General features: G+C 50.4%; 1 protein-coding gene across 4 annotated transcripts in view; it reads left to right on the top strand.

Annotated features, from left to right (window-relative positions):
- Nucleotides 1-24,855, top strand: part of PLXNA2 (plexin A2) — a 216,333-nt gene that overhangs the window by 121,911 nt on the left and 69,567 nt on the right. For all 4 annotated transcript variants that reach the window (XM_049702847.1, XM_049702838.1, XM_049702845.1 and 1 more), the window contains exons 5-8: nucleotides 15,324-15,424; nucleotides 18,543-18,666; nucleotides 20,396-20,549; nucleotides 21,587-21,683. In XM_049702847.1, coding sequence (XP_049558804.1) covers nucleotides 15,324-15,424; nucleotides 18,543-18,666; nucleotides 20,396-20,549; nucleotides 21,587-21,683 — 476 coding nt within the window. The remainder of the gene's footprint in view (nucleotides 1-15,323; nucleotides 15,425-18,542; nucleotides 18,667-20,395; nucleotides 20,550-21,586; nucleotides 21,684-24,855) is intronic.

Raw genomic sequence — 24,855 nt, 5'->3', positions numbered from 1 at the left:
ATCGATGCCCAGATCTTTCTCTCCCCGACCCCCAGCCTGGGCCGGCGCACACTCCCCACTTGCGGGGATGAGAGGTGGGGAGGCGTGTTTCTTCCCTTTCTGTCACTTACCTTCCCGCACTCGAGCTGTTGTTACCCCTTTAGAAGAGGAGGAGGGGAAGGGTCAGGGAGGTCCTTCTCTCTTGAACTGGAATTGTCGCAAGACAACCTCATGCTCTCCGAGCAGGCTGGCGTTTCTGACCTTTTCGGGGCTGAGTCCTCCCTGTGCCTGTGGACACCCCTCTGCCAAGCTGCTTTGGCTTCTGCTCCCATCAGGCGGGCAGTACTTCCTCTCATCCTGCCACTCTCTCCTCTGCCTCCATTAGCCAGCAGTTCCCTTCACGTGAAGATGCTGACACTAGTGACTTAGCCCCACCTCCAGGGGTCCTCTTGGACAAGTAGTAAAATACTGCCAGGCCAGCTCTCCTTCCTGAGGTGTCCACATCTAGATGTGATGCAAGGCAGCCCTTGCACATCCTCGGCCTGCCACCATCACCGGGGAGCTCAGTGGCCTCCCGCGGTCCTGCCTTCACTCTGCCTCCTAAGAGCTCGCCACCTTACCCTCTGGATTTCCTGCCTCCTGGCTTCTCCCGTACACTCTGACCCCTACAGTCCAGAGGATGCATCAGGCTTTCTAAGTGGTCCTACTGAAGGGTGGCTAGGTCACAGCATCCCAAGGTCCTCCTCCAAACATCTCACAAAATCCTTTTGTCGTTCCTTCCACCCTTTCATTGCATTGATCTGGGTCGGGGATCTAGAATAAAGGGTAGAAGAATCATGAACTTGGATCTTAAGAATCTACTCTGAAATCTTGCATGACAGTCGGCCACCGTACTTTAGCAAGCTGCATTCATTATATCTCGGTGCCTTGGTGGATGCTTTAATTTTGACATCCGCTAATATTGACAGATGTGGAAAGTGAGGCTCAGAGAGGTTAAATGGCTTACCCAGCACAGCTGAGTACCTAGTGTGGCTGAGCCAAGTTCTTCTGACAGTAGCAGCCGTGTCCTTTCCGTGACACCATGCGCCTCTGCTGGGTTAGAAACGTTGTCTATTTAAACAAACCACAAAAAGCCTTCACATCACCTAATGGATCCCAGCAGAATGCCAGCCGTCTCAGCCACACCTAGAGAGTCTTTGCATAGTTCTTAGTACATTTACTTAAGGAGCTTAAAATAAAACCTGCATCACTGAGTAAGTGTGATTAGCTTCTCAGCAGGTATTTATAGACATATTTTATGTAGGAAACTGGAGTTGGAATATACAGGGATATCCCATATGAAGAAATAAAAAGCAGAACCCTGTGAATAACCTAAAAAGAGAGAGACCTCAGAAGAGCTTAAACAGTATGTTTGCGTCTTGCGAGTTGGGCAGGAGGTCAGAGTCTAGATTCAGAGAGAGGGGTCACAGAGGTTGATGGAAGAAGGCTGTGTGGGGCAGTCATTTGCACGTGTAGGGGAGGGAAGGACATTCTGATAGCAGGAATGCATGAGCGAAGAAAGTTATGGAGGCGGGACCACGCTGAGCAGGAGAGGAGACCAACCTGCGAGGGGTGGGATTCATGCTGACAGAAGAGTCCAGAGTGGGAAGTTCAGCCTGGGTGGGGAGTAGAGGTTAAAAGACTGAAACATTGGGCTGGGGTATTTGGATTATCAACTTCATCCAAGAAGCATTTTTTTCGTGTTGTTTTTGAATTTTGTTTTTTGTAGGGGAAGGTATTGGTTTTTGATTGTTTTTTAGCTGAGGCCATCATTACGAAACACTGCCTCTGGGAAGCCTTCCTTGATTTGCCCTTCTTCTTTGCTCTTGTAGTTTTACCACATCTCGGTCATAGTGCTGTTTCGTTATGATCTGGGGGTCCATCTGTCTTCCTGACAATACTATGAGTACTTCAGGATCAGGGCCATGTCTGTTCATCTTGGAACTTCATGCCTACACAGAATGCATAGCCAGTCCCTGATGTATTAATAATAACTGACAGCTATATCTCAGGCACTGGGCTAAGTGTTTTCTAACCCATGCCACCCATTATGCCTAAGAGGCAATTTAGTGAGGAGTTCTGCAGCCAGCCTGCCTAGGTTTGAATCCCAGCTCTACAACTTACTGGCTATATGACTATCAACAAATTCACTAAGACTCTCTGTGCCTCCGTTTCTTCCTCATCTGCAGAGAGCAAGTCTTATAGAAGTATGTGCTATAATTATCACCATTTTGCAAATCAACAAATGGGGCTCAGAGCTGAGTAACGTGCCAAAGGTCACGCAGCTAATAAGCAAAGGGGCTGGGATTTGGACCTAGGCAGCTTGATTCTAGGGCCCATGCCCTCAACGACTACACCTTTTTGAAGAAAAGAAAAAATGAGGGTGTGCAGAACACATGTAGTGTGGAGAGAAGGAGAGGGAGACCCATGGGCCATCAGCCACCAGCACGCTGTGAGGATGGGGACCTGCAGCTGGGGCCAGTGGAGGGAGGCAGCAGGCATGCCATGGCAGGGACAGACCTAGGACACATCATGAGAGAAGAAATGCAAAACTTCTCCTCTTCCTCGTTTCTCTTCTGTTTCCACCACCCTGGCCCTCCGTGACTTACCCCCAAATCACTTTTCTGACCAGCCAACTCGTCCTGATACATGCCCATTCCTGGGCTTCTTCCTGTACCTTCTCATGTTTGTTCTCCGTTCATGCTTTTCTCTCCTCACAGAATGCCCTTCCTCCATTCCTGCCTCTCAAAATATCGCCAAGTTTTCAAGGCCTGCTACACATGATGACACCTTCCTGGTCCCTTCAGCCCGAAGTGATCATTCCCCGTTGAAACTCTTATGTGACATCTTTCACTTTCTAGCTTCCCCACCAGAGGGGATGCTTCTGGAGGGCACTGGAGGGCCATGACTAACTCGGATTTGCTATACCACAGCACAGGACTTGATACCTGGTGTGTTGAATAAATGAGTAGACGAATGAAGGACGGATCCGTAGCTGGATGGACTAATGTATGAGTAAATGAATGAATAGACAAATGAACAAATTATAAGTACCAAGTGTATTTCCACCACATGCAGGTCCACCCAGTTATAAAGCAAGTCTACATGAATGTAGATGCCTGAGGCCATGTCAGTCAACCTGTACTGGCTAGTCCCCAGGGGGCAGAGCACTGTGGCTCTGTAGTCATCGCTGCCTCGGAATGGTCTTTATTCAATTGGCCAGTCTCTGCCAGTTCCCAAAGCAGCACCAAGGCCCGGGATTCAGCAAAGCATGGGACCCTCCCTGCCTCATACCACCTTGCCAAGGTTAAATGAATGAACGGCATGAATGAAGAAGTGAGCTCTATACAGAAAGGAAATTTAAAAATTTTAATACAAGTGTAGGAGACTATTTTCCTCAGGCAGAGATTTAACTTACACTCATATCCTCCACCTTTCTCTCTGTCTCTTACACACACATGCACACTCGTCTACCTACCTATTAACGTGTCCCAGGAAGCTGTGAGTGACAAGAAACTGCTCTGTCCTTCCCTGGGGAGCTAGTCACTTAGCATACTAAGAAGAACCAGAGAGAGTATTTTCAGAGTTGATGTGTCAGGGAGGACAAGATGGCCTCATCTCAGATGGTTAGAAAGGCAAGTTGAGAAATGATGGAGAAGATGCACGCCATGGGTCCACGGGAGACCAATATTCATAGCACGAGGGTCCAATGGCTTCCTGTCTACTCAGAATTGTACGATAGCTTAGGCAGAGAGGGGGAGGCCCGTCTCAGATCCAGCGCCCGTGGGTAGAGCTTTCTTATGTGCACAGCTGTCGACAGGGGTGGACTGAAGAGGGGCCAGGGCACTTGAGCTTTTGACCAGATCCCATTCCAGCTTTCACCATCTGGTAGGATTTTGCTCTCCCTACATCAAGATGACCTGGGAACTTCAACCTGGGGTCCCTTCAATACCCCAGAATTCCACAGAAGGTATCAAGGATGGAAAATCAGCACACAAGGAGTTCCCAAGGCCTTACCAGCTCCCATCCAATAACCCTGAGTGGCAACATCAGAGGCGGAAGTGCAGCTGGGCACTGGGAGGCAGGAACTGGAGCCTGGTGTGGAGACGATGCCAGGAACTCTGCTAAAGGGAACTCGTTAGGGCCCCCTTGAGGAGCAGTGGTGTCCTGAAGGCCCCACTTTCCCTCCTAGACGACTCCCTGAGTCCTCTTCTCAAACAACACTGAAGGTAGCCCCATCCCCTACTGAGGCAACAGCAAAGGTGTTCTTACCCCAGATCTCCGACCAGCCTCTTCTCGGGCCCTGGTGATTCCCTCCCCAAACCTCACCTTTTAGAGCTTACATGCTTTAGAGCCGTACATTCTTCAAAGAGGATTTGGGATTAACGGGAGGGCTACACCCTCTTGTCTGGCTCTCCTGGTGACTGGAAGGCAGGGGAGCCAGAATTTGAAGGGGTGGTGCCCAGAAACCAGGACGTATTAGGCAGATGCCAGCTGTCAGATAAATCAAGCTCCATGTGGTAAGGCTACCCTTGGGCTCTCTGCATCCAGGGGCCCCACTGGAAAAGTCTGGAGGAATAGAAGTGTGAATGAACGAATGGGAATGGACAGGTGAAGGGGCATCCCTGCTTCATTACTCCATCCCTTTGCCATCATCACTTTTCCCCTCTGGGGCAGACAAGTTGATGTTGGCCCTATAGGAAGCTTTCTGGGCCCTGGCTAAACCCAGGCATCTGGTTTCCAGGTGAGAGGTCTGATTTAGCTATTTCATAGACCCTGTATTTCCCAAATCCTCTCGTCCCCTATTTCCTACCCCACCTGCTTTCCCTAACTGAATAAATCCATGGTTGTCATGGAGACAACATAGTATCAGCCTCCCTGCTTCTTTGTAGAACCTTCCAAAAAACAGCACTAGAGAGGGCCCTTTCTGGCACAGGAGTCCTGTCTGAGAAAGTATGGTATGGTATTTGGAATATCTGCTTTGCCCATTTGCTTTCTTCCCTCTTTGTACTTCTTCCTTGCCCAAGTTCCACCTTCTTCCTTAGGAGACTAAGCTCAATTTGACTTTTTCCAGCCAAGGATCCTGAATTTCCGTGTTCTTCAGCCTCCAGTAGGGATTATGTCGTGAATAAAGACAACAGTTTGAGTGGCTGTGTAGACCTAATTCTCCCCATATGATAGATAGATCAGCAGTCTAGCCCAAAGAGGCGAGGTAGCTTACTCGAGGTCAGCCTACACAGGAGTGCAGAGTCTGGGTGAGGGCCCTCTGCAGCTTCCTGCGCAAACACTGCCGCCTTCAGTGGGTCTGCACAGAGAGATTGAGCATGATAACTACCACTATTAAGCACCAACTGCATGCAAGGCTCTTTGTGTACAGATGTCACTTAAACCTCAAAACAACCTGGTGAAGTTAATACCATTATTGTCAGCATTTCACAGAGGAGGAAACTGAGGTGCAAGAAGGACAATAAGGACCATTTATTAATGTCATACAGTCGATAATTATAGCAGCTGGATTTGAAACTGAGGACTGTCTCCTTCAAAGTCCAGCTTTTTTTTGTTTGTTTTTTTTGCAGTCCGCGGGCCTCTCACTGTTGTGGTCTCTCCCGTTGCGGAGCATAGGCTCCGGACGAGCAGGCTCAGCGGCCATGGCTCATGGGCCCAGCCGCTCCGCGGCACGTGGGATCTTCCAGGACCGGGGCACGAACCCAGGTCCCCTACATCGGCAGGTGGACTCTCAACCACTGCGCCACCAGGGAAGCCCGAAGTCCAGCTTCTTAACGAGGACAAAGTAAACATGGCCTCTACCAAAAGGGTACAGGAGGAGCCATCATTGCCCAAGTGCTCATCAGTAGGGTGAATTCCACTCTTTGGGGCCAGAAATTTCTTTCCCCATCATCCTTTCCCCTTTGACTCCTGCGTGACCTTCTGCTGGGTTTTATGAATGAGAAGGAAAAAATATCATTGAAAAGTTCAACCAATTTTGGCTCCCACTCTCGGAGTGATAGATAGCTTTAATTACTCCAAATTACTCAGCCACTCCACTCTTCTCCCCAAAGTCATTAAAAATAGATTTTCTCTTTGAACAGTCACTCTGCCCTAGGGTCTCCAGATAGTCAGAAGTTCTTAGGAGAAGGCCCCAGGGTCAGCTTTTGGTCAGAAGGTTGCAGGTTGCTTTGGTTGCAATCACAGGCTCCAGAACCTCCAGCTGGTTTTCTGGGGGTGGGGCCGGGTGGGGCGGGGTGGGGCGGGGCCGAGTGGGGCGGGGCGGGGGTGGGGCCGGGTGGGGCGGGGCGGGGGTGGGGTGGGGGGGTGTTGGTGTCTCCTTCTTCTTAATGATATTGATCATGTGACTTTCACAGCCCCCAGGAGGGGCAGCGGGGGCTGGGTTGGTGTTTACTTTATGAAGATTTAAGGTGCTCTCACACATGACTATTGATTTTTAAAGAACTGGACCTAACCCTGGGAACAAACAATACTGAGTCATTCACATTAATTACTGGGAAGTTGATTCGTAGGGAGAACTGAAGATGAAAATAGGAGCTCAGAGGTGCCCTGGTCCCTGATGAACAGGCAGGACAGGTGAGACGGGAATTGCTATCTCCACTTTAAAAATAAAGAAGGGAGGCTTGAAGAGGTTAAGCAGCTTGCCCAGGGCCTCCCAGCGAACAGCTAGCAAGACCAGGACAGGAGGCCCCTGCCACCTCCACTGCCCCCACTCTGTGCCGACTGAGGGCCCTGACATTCCGAGCAGGCTCAGGATGGAGATTGTGGAACCCATTCAGAGTCATGTCCATTACTGTTACGGCCCTGGCAGGTTTTAAAAAAATCCAGCAGGGCATCCTCACCCCCACCAACCCATCTCCTCCCTCACTCTCTCACATCATCCCTTGTGTTGTCTGGCTCCAGATGCACCAGCTGAATCGCTGTCAGCAACCAGAGAAAAGTGAGAAAGAGGCAGGCAGTGGCCAGGAAGGAAGCGTAATTACAGCGCTGGGCCCTGACCTCCAGGAGAAAGCCAGGGGACCCTGACAGCCCGCCCTTGGGGGCAGCCGCAGGAGAGGGGCCTTTCCTTACTGCTCCCTGTGCCTCCACCGCACCACCTCAACCTGGGAGTCGGATGAACCTGGACTCCAGTTCTGCTTCCGCCACCTACAAGGCACGCAACTTGGGCAGTTTGTTTAACCCAAGACTCGGTTTTCTAATAAGTGAGGTGGGCCTAATCCCTTGCCTGCAAGGCTGATGTAAGGATTAGGTGAGGTGACACAGGGAAAGTGCCTGGCGTGCAGTAGGTGCAGGATAAACGGTTCCTGCTGCTTCATTCCCTTGGACAAGCTCAGTCAACTTCCCGGCTCAGAGGAAGGCGGTGCCAGGCAGGAGGCCTCAGTCCCCCTCGCTTCTCCCCCTATCCCTGGGGAGCAGATCCAAGGAGGCGATCTCACTTCTGCCCCCAAGCACACCCAGCGGGGGAGAATTAGATTAAGATGCTGTTTCAGGCATCCGGTTGACAGTCAGCTCTTTGCCTGTAAAGGATAGGAGACAGGATGCAGGTATTATTCTGTGGAGTCTTGCTGACTCAAAGGGGCCATAGTGTGAGGCACGTCTAGAGCCAGGGGAGCCTGGCCTGTTCCCGGGGGGTCCACTTTGGCTTGGGTGCCTGAGAGAAACTGACCAGGGCTGGGGCCTTGGCCTGGCCTCCCTGACCATCTGCCCATGTTCCTCTCCCTGGGAGGACTGTGAACCCTGGCCCCAGCGGGTGTACAGGGAAGGCAGAACCCTAAGCTCTCAGACCTCCCAGTGCTGGTTGTACCTGTTCGCCACGGGGCTGACAAGATTCGGGGTAAGCAGTGAAGAGAGACTCCTCCCAGGGCTTCCCTGGTGGCGCGGTCTTTGAGAGTCCGCCTGCCGATGCAGGGGACACGGGTTTGTGCCCCGGTCCGGGAAGATCCCACATGCCGTGGAGCAGTTGGGCCCGTGAGCCATGGCCTCTGAGCCTGCGCGTCCGGAGCCTGTGCTCTGCAACAGGAGAGTCCACAACAGTGACAGGCCCACGTACCGCAAAAAAAAAAAAAAAAAGAGAGACTCCTCCCACCACCCATGGGAACAGGTAACAACTGCTGGGCACTGGCCAGCTCCTAGGAGCAGTGGAGTCAGAGAAACCAAAGCCTCACCTGCCCTCTGGTTGCTTCCCGCCTCCTGAATCCTGCTCTGGCCCCAGCTCCATCTCCTGGAACTAACCCCTGAACCCCCTGTCCCTCCTTTCCTCAGAAAGATCCTTTATGACATGTCATCACCACGGGCCACGGAGGACGTGCTGCAGCTGGCCACCTCCACTCACTGTGAGACAGAGCCCAGGGTTAAGCCAGACCTTTGGGTGCCTCTATTTCCTGGTGGAACAAATGGATCCCTAACCTCCCTTCATCCCAAGGGAGCTGTGCAGATCAAATGAGATAAGGGGTGTGAAAGCACTCAGAAAGTGCTAAACCCCTCTCTGGGCATCGGCATCTGTTGTGATTGTGCCGCGGAGCTCATCCCGCACACCAGCCCTGGTGGGGCTTCCCATCAGTCTGCCCTCAGCTGTGAATGCAAATGAGCATCAGATTGCTGCTTGAAAACAGATCTGGTTTGGGAAAAAGAGGAGAAACTGGGTGTAAGACCCTACAAACTCCAAGGGGAGAGAGGCTGGGCTGGCAGGGAGGGACCACCAAGAGAAGATACAAAGGAAAGGAGAGAGGTGTGGGGAGCCAGTTGCGTTTCAGCTGCCGTGCACTTTGCTCCGGGCCCTGGAGACTAGGAGGCTGTAGCTCAGGCCAACTGCATGCTTCCGCCCAGGCTCCGTCGCTTCCCACCCCTGCCACCTGGCTCTCAGCCACTGAGAAGGCCACTGTTTCTTTCCTTATGTCTGGAGGCAGGGGACACATGTGGGGACAGGTGTACCATCTGGCAGGGGGGAGCAGATTCCAGAGAAGCAGGGGATTAAATGCTCTGTCCCCAAGGGGCCCTACCAGCCTGGGGAACAGCTTTCCCTTATTCCTTCCCTCTCTCCCTCTCTCTCTTTGCATGACTGCAAAGGAATCCTTCAGCCTCTAGAACAGAGTGCCCATGCCAAAGCTCCCTGAGGAGAACCTCCAAGCTCTGGCCTTTGAGCCACGACTGTCCCTTGATTATACCTCTATTGCGGCATCTATTCTCCCGTATTAAGATGATCCTGTTTCCTTTGTCCTCAGCCAAACCATGGGCCCCAGGGGGACAGAGAATGTCACCCAATGCCTAATGGAGAGCTTAACACAACATAAATGCTCTGTAAATACTGAAGGACCGCATGGCACCCAGGCACAGCCCATGGTCAGAATCCTCTGTGTTGTTCTGCTTTCAACTCAGCTGCTTCTCCGATAGTTGCCCCCAGATTCTCAGAACCGAGGTGGCTCCTTCTAGGAGTCCACACAGGGTGGCAGAGATACAACCTTGATTCTCTTTCCCCAGGTTTACGCACCAAAGGGCTCCTCCCTCGGTCCAGCACCGGGGAACACTTCTCTGAAGAGTGATGGGTTTGTACCTGATGGTAGTGACTCTCCAGGCTGATAGTAACTACCAGGGCCACAGAGGCCTTCGGGGCCTCACCCTGGGTAGTCCAAGCCCTGTGGGTGTGCCCTGTCCTTCAACATCTTCAGGAAGGAGGATGGTTCCAGCAGGTCCCTTGGTGATTCATCCCCACAGCTGATGATAATCTGATATCACATCCCTTGCTGTGCGGGGCGCTGCACCCTGTGGGCTGACCAGTGTCCTTAAAGGGGAGGGAGTTGGGTGGGGGAGAGAACCACTCCGAACTCTGCACCCCTGCTGAGCTCTTTCCCGCGTACATCAACCTCACAGACTGAGGCCAAGGGAGGCACTGGAGATGAGGGGCCTTGGGGTCAGAGGAGACAAGAACACAGTACGAGTCACCTTTCATGAAGAGTGTTTCTTCAGTAAATGACTTAATCGGACAGTTATATTCATTAGAGGTGTAATTACAAGACATAAGATCAAGCGGAGAAGAATGCCAAGCGTGTGGGGGGAATCCAGTGCGGAGCGGTCCCCTGGTCCTGGGGAGAAGGCGGTGGAGGCAGGTGGGAGAAGGGCATCCTCCATTGGAGGCTCCTCACCGCCACATTCCTCTGCCGACACAGCCACCCTCAGATCCCAGCACTCGGAGCAGAGGGGGTGGGGAGCCTCAGGCATAATTAAAGCACAATCATAATAAACAAACGCTAATTAAAGTGCCACTGAGTGTCCCATTAAACTCTGAGTCAGCCCTGACAAAGCCGCCTGACACGGTTGACACTCTCCAGGAGAAGCTCCCTTGCCTTCTCCAGCTTCCCGGGACAATGCCCATCCCCTCCCCATCCTCCCCCGCCCACCAGGTCCTAGAGCAAGTGCCCGCCTTCGCCTGCTGCAGAGTGAAGTGGCCCCTGACCCCAGAAGTTTGAACTTGGTCTTTCAGGGCCTCCATAGACTCAGAGATATTAGAACCAATTTCTCCCTGGCTATAAAGCAGTCCCCAGGCTAACCTCCATCTCTCCTCCTCCTGAGTCAGTCTAATTCCTTCCATTAGTTCCTTTCCTAGTCCCTAGGCAGAGTTTGATTCTATTTCTTCATGGCCCCAGGGCCTGACACTTAAAAAGATCTCCCAAGACATGAGGTCCCATTTACCAGTGGTTCTCATAAGAATCACCTGGAGAGGGGCTTCCCCGGTGGTACAGTGGTTGAGAATCTGCCTGCTAATGCAGGGGACACGTGTTCGAGCCCTGGTCTGGGAGGATCCCACATGCCACGGAGCAACTGGGCCCATGAGCCACAACTACTGAGCCTGCGCGTCTGGAGCCTGTGCTCCGCAGGAAGAGAGGCCGCGATAGTGAGAGGCCCGCGCACCACGATGAAGAGTGGCACCCACTTGCCACAACTAGAGAAAACCCTCGCACAGAAATGAAGACCCAACACAGCAAAAATAAATAAATTAATTAATAAACTCCTACCCCCAACATCTTCTTTAAAAAAAAAAAAAAAATCCACTGGAGAGCTTGTTGGAACCATTTCTCAGGCCCCGCCCCATCCCAGAGGTTCTAACCCAGTGGACTCTGGATTTTTATGCCCCTTAAGCTCACAGGTAATGCCAAGGATGGTGGTTTGAGAGCTCGGGCCACCTCTTCATGGAGGACATTCTTTTGGCCAAGGAGTGACAGGCTGGAGAGCTTACAGACGTCATGTATTCCAGCTCTGTGGCCTTCTCCATCCTTCCCAAGTTAACCCAAAACTACCTTTCCAGATTTATACCCATCACTCTTCACCCTCATGCAACGTTTTCTGAAGAAACTCTGCTTCCCTGTGTTTGCTTATGTGGTTCTTTCCACCTGGGACGCTTTTCATCTGTATAAATATTAGTCACCCTTGAAGACCCAGACCCAGGCCACATCCCTTACAAAGCCTTCTTGGGACTCCCATCTAGAGCAGTGCTCTCCCATGATGACAAAGTGCCGTCCACACAGCTACGCATGTAATTTTAACTTTTCCAGCAGCCGTATATTAAAGAGTAAGAAGAGACAGTGGAAATTAATAGTAGATCTTATTTAACTCAATATTTGCTAAATTTTTATCCTTTCAACATGTGTCAATAAAAAATTATTTTACATTCTTGTTTTCCGTGCTCAGCCATCAACATCCGGTGTCCTTAGAGCACATCTCTAAGGACTGGAATTCGAACTAACTCCATTCCAGATGCTGGTGACCACACGGGCCCATACATTGGACGGCGTAGATGTAGAAGTAGTATTTTCTTTGCTCTGAATTGCCTCAGCCCTCTTTCAATACCTCTCTTAGAACACACAACACTTTTCTTGTTTTTATTGCTAGTCTGTTTGCAACTTGAAGGTGATGGCTGTGTTTTAATGTTGCTGTTGATTTTATTCCCCTAAGGTGCCCAGCCCTGGTCTTTCTGTAGGACATGATCTATGAATATGGGTTGATGAATGAATACAGAAACACATGATTATAGGAAAGACAGAGCACCCACGGAAACACCTGACTTTGAGGGCCTCCCTCCAGTCCCTGTGACATTTCTTTCCTCTGGTTTGCATATGGCTATGAGGTCTTTGAGAAGAGAATAATTCAAATTTTAGGAACCACCCCCCTTATAAGTTTCCTGTTTCACTTTGCTCTTCAACTCAGTGTATTTAAAAAAAAATTCCCACCAGGAGGGCCCAGGAAACAGGAAAAATAGTTGTGCTGTTGGTTTCACGTTTGGAGAAGAACAGGCTTCTCACTATCTCTGCGGCACTTGGCGTGAAAGTGGGCTTTGTTGCTGGAGACACTGCTCCCATTCAGGGCCCCCTTCCCCAGCTGCTGAGAGCTGGGCTGTGTTTTGACAGACAGGCCGAATGCAATGCAGACAGTTGTTTTAATTTCCAGCCAGATGCAGACATCACTCACACGGAGCCCGAAACCCAGGAAAGGGAGGCCAGGCACTGGGCTGCGGCTCTCAGGCCTCCGAGGGCGGGTTGGAGGGGGCTGGCGGAAGCCCCCCAGGTGGCTAGGGTCACAGATATCCTGAAGGGCCGAGAGTCCCAGGCCCGGGAGAGGCATGCTGGGAGAGCGTCTGGCAGGCACCTGCCGGAAAGGTGCTTCTGGTAGGAATCACAGGACGTGAGTCAGGGGTCAATGGTTGCTCCTTAAAGTGGGGTGCTATCAGTGGCTAGTGGCGTGGCTGGATCTTTGAACTGTCCAAGTCATTCAGGACAGAAATGAGCAGTCTCAGGAAGGAGTTAGGCAAACTGTGGGAAATAGAATCCCTATGTCAGAGTTAGAAGGACTAGGGCAGCCTTCCTCTGGGGGCAGAAATACCTTCCACAGCCTCCCAGACACATGTCACCTTGACTCTGCTTACACGTCCCACGGAAGGGAGTCCCTGCTGGAAGCCAGGTCTGTGCACTGGTGGACAACCTTGACTTTCTTCTGTCGAGCTTTCCTGGAACTTTTCACCCATGAGTCTTATTGCAGCCACACTGCCGCCCTTCAAACAGTGGCAGATAGCTTCCACGGCCACCCTGACATTCAACTTCTTTGACCTAAATAAACATACAGGTCTATCAGCTGTACCTCAGATGCCACACCTGGGTCCCACCCCATCGTGACCACCCTCTGGAAAGTTTCTCTGGTTGAACAACCCTCCTCTTAGAGCAGGTTGCAAAGACCTGAACTGGGAACTCAGGTCATCTCCATCCTGACACCATGTCCATTAATGCAGCCCATGATCGAATTAGCCCCTTTAGCTATGACATCACCCTGTCAGGTCATATTGGACATAGAGTCAATTCAACCCTCGGACCTATTCCGCATGAACTATTTCAAATCAGCTACTCCCCCAACCTCCATTTAGAATATCAGTTTTTTCACTGAATTGCAAGATTTTATATTTATGCTTTCTGCATTTTGTATTTTTATTATTAAAGGGAAGTTAGGGATGCTTAAAGTTGATCACGTCACTCAGAGAAAAGCTTTGTAATTCAGAATGTTAAGTGTTTATGATGTGGGGAGAATGAGCGGGTGTGGGGGGCACCCAACAGAGAGAAGGAAGGTTCCTGGGGCTGGTACCCAAGACCTTTCATTGTCTGGCCCCTGGTTCCATGCCACCAGCCTCATCTCTCAGCCGCCCATCCAATATACACTCCACACTTGAGTTAGGCTGAACTTAGCCATGATTACATATTTTTTTTTTTTTTTTTTGCGGTACGTGGGCCTCTCACTGTTGTAGCCTCTCCCGTTGCGGAGCACAGGCTCCGGACACGCAGGCTTAGTGGCCATGGCTCACGGGCCCAGCCGCTCCGCGGCATGTGGGATCTTCCCGGACCGGGGCACGAACACGTGTCCCCTGCATCGGCAGGCGGACTCTCCACCACTGCGCCACCAGGGAAGCCCCATGATTCCTTTTGTTCGTGATAATCTCTCAGCTAGGAATGCCCTTCCAGGCATCTGCATTGGGCCCACTGTTACCCTGATTCACCCTTACTCGGCTGGTCCCTTCCTCCAGACAGGTTGTGCTGGACGGCCCTCCTTTAAGGTGCCAAGGCCCCCAGGGCACACGCCTATTGCCTGCAATGGATGTCGAGCACAGTGTAGAGCAGGTCTCGGTTTGTAATTATCAACTCCTACTGGGCTGCGTGCTCTTCCGGGGGGCAGGATCTGGGTCCTGTTCGCCGTTGTTTCTCTATCACACAGCACCGGAGCCTCTCATAGTGACATCTGATAAACAGTTGCCGGGTGAGCAGTATTAGACTCCATCCCGAGCCTCTCAGGAGCACGCTGTGAAGGCAACTCCGTCAGATCCTTTGTCCCCCTGCTAGAGGCAGACCACTGTGCCGCTGGACCGCAGGTTGTGTTTCCACTTGGGTTCGCACATCCAGTAGGTGGGGGACCTCTCTGCCCTGACAAATGAGATTCCATTCCCAGCCCAGCAGCCTCCAGCCCCAGCCAGTAACAGATACCTAGGACATACCAAATGCAAGACTTCAATCTTCTGACCCTTTGCCTGGCCTTAATGTCACACCTGCTAAGCAGGTAAGGGTGAGTAATGACCAAACAGGCCTGGCCCGTGTCCCCGCAGGGCCCCACCTGGAAGCCAGGAGGAGGCCACATCCTCTGGGGGGCAGGGGCTTCATCTGTACATTCCCACTTGCCCCAGCAAGACAGGCAGCTCATCTCTGTTCCCATTTAGCCAGACTTTTCAAAGGATGGGAGATTTACTAGAGAAACTGAATGCAGGCATCAGAGAATGGGATAATTGGATCCAGGTGGTATGTTTGGTTGGCTGTAAAAAGACCAAGGCATTAGATGAATATTATTTGATAGGAAAAGTTTCTCCTTCTCTCCCTTTTTAAATGTTTTCTGTGCAGGCAGGATGTCTCAGCCCAAGCCCAGCTGAAAGCTCTTCAGAGACGAGTTGGTGGCACTCAATAGCCTTTCAACAGAGTTAACCATTTTCAGCCTTTGCCAGGAGCAGGGCCAGCTCTCCGGAGGACTTTAGTGCAGGCAAAGAGAAACTGGAGGATTTGCTTCCACCTCCAGCAAAGGCAAGAAGCCTGGGGCCTCTTAGCTGTACCTGCCTCGTGCAGGGAAAACATGAGAACACTGAGGCCACCGATTCACACACACCCCCACTGTCACCTCTTAGGGGTGGTGACAGTGCAAGTGTGGTTAGGTGTAGTTGAGTCTGAACGCACCTCTGCGAGGCGTCACTCCCCGATCTAACCTGCTCTCTTTTCCCTCTTGGCCAGATCACCAGGGTCCCTGTGGAATCCTGTGAACAGTACACGACTTGTGGGGAGTGCCTGAGCTCGGGGGACCCTCACTGTGGCTGGTGTGCCCTGCACAACATGTAAGTTTGGCACATTCTGGAAAAAAGCCTGGAATGCAGAAAACCAGGTACTTTCCTGGGAGTGTTGATGAGGGATGTGACATCAGTTCGTAGGGGGAGAGGAATTTCCCTCTTCTGAGCAGTCATTCTCATCGTGGTTGGAGTGCTGAGAACAGGAAGAGGAAAAGAGGCCACAGGTGGGCCTTCTTTCTAAGTGCAGTGCCTCTGCCTCTCTGTTTTTCATTTCACCTCCAAAATCTGATCCCCCACCCCCTCCCCCCCTGGCCAGCTCTGAAGTCTGTACCTTTTCTACAGGGAAGGGTAGTGGTGTTGGAAGAGCTCACAAGGGAAGTTGTAGAATCTCTAGGTTTCCCAAGAGGCTCCTCAGTGTAGCCTGAACGAGGTGCCTCCTTCCTGGAGTTTGCACTAGAGTTGGGAAGCTTGGACTCCAGTTAGCTGCTGTGTGACCCAGGATGGTCCACTGCCAGCTGTGGGCCTCCATTTCCCCATCGCTAAACAGGGGTAATGCCTACCTCGCAGGTGAGCTGAGAGGATTAAATGAAATAATAAATGCTTTGGCAATAAGGAAGCTCAGGATAAGCTACACAAGTCAAAATAATTGTTATGGACACAGAAGCCTTGGGAGGACCCTTCTGGCCTCATTAATTCCGGATTCCAAGAAGTCTGCATCTCACTCCAACTGGCCTCACATCCCTATTCAGATACACCCCCTGCCATTGAATACCAGCTCAATAGAAATGCAAAATCGCACTTAAACTTCCTGATTTGAAGTGCCCCAGAGGGAGAGAAGAGGGTGAAAACTCCAAAGGCAGGAGCTGGCTAGGAATTCTCTTCCCCAGTGGAGTTGGAAACTCCTTGGCTCCGTGCCAGCCGGCAAAGCATCCCCATAAAATGTGCAGAGTTTAGGGTGGAGGCGGAGGCGGAGGGCCAGAGTTCAGGGTCCTGCACAATAGCTCTTGGCTTCCAGCCTCTGCAGCAGGTGTTGGGAGGGCTATGGAGGGAGGGAGGGAAGCGGGCACCTCACAGATGCAAACTCCGGACTGGATTGGAGCCCACAGATACTGAGTTCCCTGCTTAGATTTGGAGGTAAGGGCCTCCTCCAGAAGTCTTGCCAGAAACGCTGTCACCAGAACCCGGACAGTGAGTCTCCATTTAGGCCAGACCAGTGGTAAAGAAACTGACGCTGCTCCCACAATGCCCCCAGAATGGCAAAGGTGGCTACAATTGGGTTCCCTTCAGTGAGGCTGGCCTGACAGCCAGAAGGCTCTCTCACCTCAAGGGGATTTCTTTCTCCACAGAATCTGGCAGCCACTCCCAGCTTCAGGCCTTGTCCTGGGCTACCTGCCCTCTCACTGTGCGGCGGTGGGTAGATCCGGCCATACTACCCACTCCCTGCTCTCCCTGCCAATCTAGCCTTGATGTCCAAGTCTCCCGGAGGCCCCAGACCACCCCGTCATCCTCCTGGGCCAGGTCAGCTGGGGCTCCTAGAATGACTGGACCACATGAAGATAGTCTCAGATTTCCTCTGCTGTCTGAGCTCCTTCCCTGTCATCACCTGCCAGGGCACACCTCTCCTTCCAGCAGCTCTGTTTGCCAAGAGCACATGGGGAGCAAGTTTCCTCCTGGTTATACCCAGAGGTTTCTCTTCTTCTGGTCCCTCTCATCTTCACCAGCCCCTCCGGCCGTGTCCTCCCACCTGTCGCCATCCGCCTGCCTGGGTAACAGGAATGAGTGGATGGACGACCCCAGCTGCCAGGCCCACACACTGGCTTTTAATGGAGGCAGAGGCCTGAGAGAAATTGCTCAGGAGCCTCTGGGTCCGGGGGGGATTTGAAACCTTCCTGTGTCTTCTGTATGCCTTGCTCTTGCAAGTGCGTTATTGTCTCAGAGGCTATTTATCTCTGTTAGGGCTGTTGCCATATATAGTATGATAAAAAAAAGAGCCATTTCAGTGAGTCAATGAGATAAAGGCTCCAGTCAAGAGCTCACTTTAGAGCTATCTTAAGGATTCACTTAAACCTCAATAATTCTTTTCTTTGACAGCATTCATATTTAGATCCATTATGTGCCTGGAAAGGAAGAGGGGGGAGGGACTTTGGGGGGAGCTCGGGTGGGAATCTCAGCCTGGCTGTGGAATCTTGTAGTGTCCCCACTGGCTCTTTGGTTGGAGATGCACCAGTCCTGGAGCATGTTCCCATGTGACTTAAGTGGCCACCAGACGCCCCTGTGTGCAGGCGTCACAGTGCCCACCTGCTGCTGTAGGCAGAGAAGCCAAGAACCAGAGATGAAGATGTGAGGAGAGGCGGCCACACGTGCCTTCTGACAGGGGCAACCCTGCCTGCGACTTCCTGTCTGTCTCTCTCTTTCCCACCCCAAACATTTATTGAAAATATACCATGGACAGGTAGAATAGCTCAATGCATAAAACATGGTCCCTGCCTTCAAAGAGCTATGAATCCAGCCACAAGATCACTTGCGTGCTGTCCCACACAGCTAAGACCCTGTCCAGGTTTTTAAATATCCCTGGAGGAGAATAATAATATTCAGAATCATCATCATTAATGTTGTTCTTAGAAGGGCTAAGAACAGGCCATTTTCTAAACACTAGCTCATTTAATGCTCACAGCAAGCCTGTGAGGTAGTGTGTTATCATTGGCCTCGGCATTCTACAGTTGAGGGAACTGAGGCGAGGGGAGATTAAGGAACTTGTCCAAGGGGCCACAGCTAGTAGGCTGTAGATCTGGGGTTAGAGCCCAGGCATCATGGCTCCAGAGTTCACATTTTTAGCCTCTTGCTTGCTACTTCTCACGTCCCCAACCTTCCCTCCCTCACTCACCGAGTTTCCCGTAAAGGTGCCGTTTCCTCATAAAGCTATTCTTTATGTCTAAACCGCATCTCTTGTGTTGACGGTCGATCCCACTTCTCTTAGTCTGACTTTAACTGCAATAGAGACCATCTGGGAGTCACCAGGCCCTCTGGGATAAGTGAATATTATCATGAGAAGACGGACACAGGCCTCAGAGCAGCAAAGCCTTCTCACTTACCTTCAGGGGACCCTGGAGCCTCCAACAGATGGGTCTCAGAGGCCTGACCGCTTGTGGATCTGTGTCTGTGGCAGGTGCTCCCGCAGGGACAAGTGTCAGCGGGCCTGGGAACCTAATCGATTTGCTGCCAGCATCAGCCAGTGCATGAGCCTCGAGGTACATCCCAGCAGCATCTCCGTGTCTGAGCACAGCCGGCTGGTGAGTAAACTCATCCGGAAGGGTGGAGGCGTGGGGTGTGGGACCCGCACGAGTGTGGGTGTGTTCCTTTAACACTTGCGCAATGTAAATGGCTCACACTTTAAATGCTCCGAGGAAACTTGATCTTTGTAGGAAAACTATGGTAACTCTTATTGTAAAGGGCCTAGTCATTCGCCATGCCCCTTGCAGATTCATTACCTATTGATCTGTTTTGTAAATCTAGATTTTGCATTTAGTAACAAACAGCTACAACATAATGCAATCCAATGCCATTCTTTGGTATATGGTGTATTTCAATCGTCCACTTGATACAGTGTCTCACAGAAACCTGGAGTTGCCTTTGTGCTTGTATATGAGAGAGACACAGACAGACAGGCAGACATAGAGAGACCGAGACTTAATTCACAGTATGTGCTTAGAATATTAAAGGGAATACAATGGTCCTTAACCACCTGTCGAGTTGCAACCCCAAATACTTCGTGTCCTCAGGCCCTGCAGGATTATTTCATTCTGGAGGTTATATGAGCATTCACAAATGTTAATTAGTTAATGAACCTTCCAAGACTTGCGTTCATTCATCCCCACCGGGAGGTTTTGGCTCCCATGGAGCCGAGGGAACAAACAGCAGAGTTTGTACCTAAGTCTCTCAGCCCCATGGAAACGAAACTGGGGCAGAGATTCAGCAGCAAACAAATGTATAGAAAGGCTAGGTGATAGCCATTGTGACTAAGAAATCCCTGCCAGGTGGGATGACAAAGGGAGACCTCCCTCCACTAGGACTCGCCACTTGCAGGCTGCAGGGTGTTGTCACCATGGACCCTCATGGGCACTCCCCACTGGGAGTCACGTTTCTCACCTGTTGTTTCAAATACCACTTAGATACTATATTGTGGTCACTTAGTACAACCCCATTTCCAAGTACACTGAATTCAGAGCAGCGTTTTGCCATTAAATGATTTCTCAATCAACAGATTCTTCTGACACTCTGTGATATTTTTACCATTCAAAGGAGAGTGTTCAAACTTGAAAGGCCTGCAAACCACTGACCTAGATCACTGGGTCCCTAAGAAACAGCAGGCATCATCTGAGCCATTAGTGTTCACTTCCTGCCTTCCTCTGATCCCCTAAACTCCTTGTGAGGCGACTGCCCTACTCTAGGGGAACTGTCAGGGGGCAGAGAGCCAGAGAGGAACAGAGAATAGAAACTTTAGGAAACCCACCACCTTGGCAAGCAGACCCTAAATGACAGCCAGGCTGAGGCGCCAGCTGTCTTTCGCCAACCCGGTAAACTCCTTATAAACCTGCAGACTGGTGATACGTGTTCTCCCATGATCCAGGGCTAAGGCTTATTTGTGAAGGGCTCAGCTCATGACTTGCTTTCAAGTTTGCATGATTTCATGTCAAAATGAGCTGGGTCTGAGGTGGGTTTTGGGACCTTTCCCCCTAGCATCCCTCCCTTCCCCTCCCCCCAGTGCTTTCTGCTGCTGGACAAGACTGAAAAATTAACGGTATTAATAATAAAGACCATTGGCCCTGCACACCCCTCGCAGTGTTACTGTAATTGTTCAGTGTCAAAGCTAGAAGATCACCTGGAAACAACATCCTCTTTATCGATGGGGTCAGTGGAGATGAGTGAGCAAGTGGGCAATGGCAGGGCCGGGCCTGGAGCCCAGGTCTCCTGAGCCCCAAGGGCTCTTCCTACAGCATTATCCCTCTGCTCCTCCCACAGCTCAGCCTGGTCGTGAGTGATGCTCCTGATCTGTCTGCGGGCATCTCCTGTGCCTTTGGGAACCTGACAGAGGTAGAGGGACAGGTATCTGGGAGCCAGGTCATCTGCATCTCACCAGGGCCCAAGGTTGTCCCTGTCATCCCTCTGGATCAAGGTAAGAAGTGTCTGCCATGAGAGTCATATGCTAGGGGCTGCCCTACCAGGGTGGCCAAGAGAAGAGGACCCAGGGAACAGGGTGGCAAGTACCAGCACAGACTGACTGACAGTTGCCTGACTAGGTCTCCTTATGCCAGATACCAATAGGGCTTATAAACTTGTTTGAGTCTGAAAGCAAACTGTCATGCCCCAAAGCAAAATTCAGGAAGAGGGAAATCCCTTGCTCCCATTTGGGTTAAGCCTGCACAGTGCATAAAGATTTTTTCCAGACTTCCCTTCCCTTCGAGGAATGTCAGTGGTTTCAGCCAGTGGTTTTCAGTGGGTTCTCTCCATAGAACTGGGGGCTTTCAGAGCTTTTGACCTGATATTTCTTTTTTTTTTGAATTTTTGAATTTTATTTATTTTTTTATACAGCAGGTTCTTATTAGTCATCAATTTTATACACATCAGTATATGCATGTCAATCCCAATCTCCCAATTCAGCACACCACCACCACCACCCCTGCCACTTTCCCCCCGCTTGGTGTCCATACGTTTGTTCTCTACATCTGTGTCTCAATTTCTGCCCTGCAAACCGGTTCATCTGTACCGTTTTTCTAGGTTCCACATATATGCGTTAATACACGATATTTGTTTTTCTCTTTCTGACTTACTTCACTCTGTATGACAGTCTCTAGATCCATCCATATCTCTACAAATGACCCAATTTTGTTCTGATATTTCTCTTTTTTTAATTCTTATTCTGTATCGGTGACCTGATATTTCTGACAGTAACTGTACATATTTGACCAAACAGGGGACTCTGTGGGATCTGATCCATTACCTGCTCCCTAAGAGAGGGGCTGGGGGCGTCTGGGTCTCAGTGATGGGCTGGTCATCAGCAGGATGAACGGGAGTCTCTTGGAAGAAGATTCAAGGACGTTCCATCTACCATCGGTGCCCCAGGGGAGCCCTGGAGTAGCTGAATGATTTACCCTCAGTCTCTCCACTGTGCCCCAGATTTGTAACCCTCTCCTTTTTTTTTCCTTTTTCCAGACTGGTTTGGGCTAGAGCTGCAGCTGAGATCCAAGGAGACAGGAAAGATATTCGTCGGCACCGAGTTCAAGTTCTACAACTGCAGCGCCCACCAACTGTAAGCACACCCCTCTCAGCACTAGTAATTGTTCAGTATCAAAGCCAGAGGATCACGTAGACCAACGTCCTTCTGTAGAGATGAGGTTGGGAGAAATTAGTGAGCAAGCAGGTAACGGCAGGGCCAGGCCAGAAGGAGTCTTGCCCTGGGTCTGGATATGAGCGTGGGGTTTTTCTAAGTTCCCTTAGAACAAGAATCATATTGTATTCACCTCACAGTCTCCCAGTTGGACCTGGCACATTGTCTGGAAGAGAGTAAGCTCTCCATAACTGTTACTTTTCAGTTATCTTCCATTTATTCAGTTATATTAAACCGAATGGCTTCACTCTCCACAGCCTCTGACCTCATTCAGTCTCCCTTGCAACACACCCTACCCTCAACTCTCAAACTAAGAGTTAAAAGAGGGTTTGAAGTAAAAACAAAGGTCATGGCTCAGGACCCAGAAGAAAAGTTCTCCATTTTATACCAATTGGTGGCGGATTTGAACATGGAGACTGACAACCAGTGGAGCTTGGACACATCATCCATGACCACATGAAGAAGGGACTCAGAGATGGGGAAATAGCCTCACCCAGCACTCAAATAAAGGACTCAGGCTGGGAGAGGGAGAGGAAGCTTTAAACTATACCGTGGTCCAAACTGAGCCTTCAACTTTTCGAGGAGGAGGGGAAAACCAGACCCAACCACCAGCCCTCAGAGGGGCTTAAGTGCAGCCCAGCTGACCTCACCAGCCATCTCCAGCAGCAGAATGCCTACCAATTGAGTGCCCTTGGGTGTGAGATCCAACAGCTGCGCAGGAAGCTGGGAGCATTTCATAAGTAAAAAGCAGGACCGGGAGTGGAGGAGAGAGAGACCCATACTTAGTTTCTGCTGGTTCCTCTCTCGAAGTGAAACTGAGACTCCTTCCATACCATCTGGAAACTCATGCACCATTTAGATTTAGATTTAGAAAGAGGGAAACACGTCTCTATAATAGGGCCACATAAGGGCCATGGGACCCTGGTCAATCAACAAGGAGAGAGATCAAGCAACGGCTCAATGCCAGAAGGAGCAGTACCTGAGAATATTCTATGGACCCATCCTTCCCATTGCCCAGGGCAGGAACAACCTGAGAACTCCAGCAGTATCAAGTCTGAGGGTCTAGGCTGTGGGCACGATGGGCCCAGCAGTCCATGTGGGGAGAGGGTCTGTTTGCAGCTAAGCCCTAAAGGAATTTAGCCATCAAAATAGGCAAATGAGCCTCCTTGGTCTCCTCTTTTCTGGTCTTGATTTTTCATGATCAGAATCATCTTCTAGAGTTCTAGGGTCTCCACAGTAGCTAAGGAAAGAGACGTACCTGAGCCCCATTTGGCCAAATCAATAGATGTGCTGAGAAAGACAGAACAAGTGGTAAAAATGGCCTGGGAGGAAGCAAGGCAGGGCAGTATGTGGCTGAAGCTGAAATGAACAAAATTGCCCCTTACCCACTGCATTCCAATCCCATTTTGTTGGGAAATGCAAGCATCTTGGAAAGTGAACTTCCCACAACACAGCAGTGAAGGAATACATTGTTTGTGAGAGCATCCACATCTCCATGGCAACTCAGTGTGATGTCACCACTTTCAACCATATTGCCATGGCAATGGAGATGCTGTCACAGGCAACAAGTGTTAGCAGAAAAACAAAGCAGGTATCCTTGACACTAAAGATTCCATTTTATTGCAAAACACTATCTTACCCTTCTTTACTCCTGGCATTCACAGTTAAAAATCACAGAGTCAAGTTCAATTCTTTCCTTTTACTATGGTACACTGAGGCCCATAGGGTATAAGTGCTGCAACGAAGGTCACAAAATTAGCCAATGGAAGAACCTGTTCTAAAACCCTGATCTCATCATCCTTGGTCCATCTTCATGATTTACTTGCTGAATCATAAGATGTTAGCAAGAAGCAATCCATCTGGGCTAGGTTCAGGAACAAAATAACTAGGGGCATATCTAGAAGGGGATAAAAATATTTGGCATGGAGAAGAAGTGTAGATGGGCTAACGCACCCAATACTCTGACCCCTGGATCAAGCCCCATCCGCCCAGATGTCATCAGAGCTCCCACCAGGTGGCGCCAGATTGCAGACCTGGCCGTGTCCCTTCCAGGTTGCTCTAGTTGTGAGAGGCTAGACTAGAGGATCTGGCAAGAAGCAGGAAGAACAACCCTACCTGCAAAACCCGTTTGCCTGACAGTGGTCTGATCACACACAGAGAACCTAGATAATACACACAGCCTCCAGGGGAAACCAGAGAGAAAGAAGTGCTCACTCACCCTGGGGAGAAAGGCAGAAGCCACACACATAGCCTGTTGCTATCTATGCCTGGCTACCTGGAGAGTGGGATAAAGTTATCATTTAATACCGTTTACTCCCCCAAAACTCAGAAACACAGGTGGTATGAACCAATCATTAACACTCCAATGTGATTTCAGAGCTTGAAATAACAGGTGATTTAAGCACTTAAAAATAATACATTTAGCATTGTTAATACTTTTCCAAATCACGTCCTATACATTATCTCATTTGACACGAAACACCCCATGGAGTGGACGGGAAAGTCTTAGTACAGACAGATGAAGAAATTCCGAGTCAGAAGGTAAAGTGCTTACTCAGGGTGACCTCAGTGGCAGTGGCAGAGGCAAAACTGCAACCAGATCTGCCCAATTGCTATCCCTGCGCTCTTTGGGCGATTCTGTCTTTATTTATTTATTTTTAATTTATTTTTATACAGCAGGTTCTTGTTAGTTATCTATTTTATACATATTAGTGTATATATGTCAACCCCAATCTCCCAATTCATCCCACCCTGGCGATTCTGTCTTATAAGTGGTGGTATGCCGCCAAATGTTTAACCATCAGAAATCAGGGGGAAAACGTATTATATGGCATTTTCCAATTTCTATGGCATAAATACTCCCTCCATGGCTAATTTCCAGCTGCTATCATGATGCCAACCGCTTGTAAAATTCCTGAAAATATGAATAATTGGCTGTCCTGAGCTGATACAGACCAGCTCTAGCACACCACTGGTTTCTAAGTTACATGATTCCCGCTCTGAACACATTTTTCTCTCAATTTTCTGGTCCCGTGAACATCTTAGAGGGATAAGCCACCATTCTCAGGGCTGGGGATGCCCCACCAACCTACCC

Source organism: Orcinus orca, chromosome 1, assembly GCF_937001465.1.
Source record: "Orcinus orca chromosome 1, mOrcOrc1.1, whole genome shotgun sequence".
Classification (NCBI taxonomy): Eukaryota; Metazoa; Chordata; class Mammalia; order Artiodactyla; family Delphinidae; genus Orcinus; species Orcinus orca.
The sequence above is the reverse complement of the archived record's forward strand: the minus strand, read 5'-3'. Positions and strand labels throughout refer to the sequence as shown.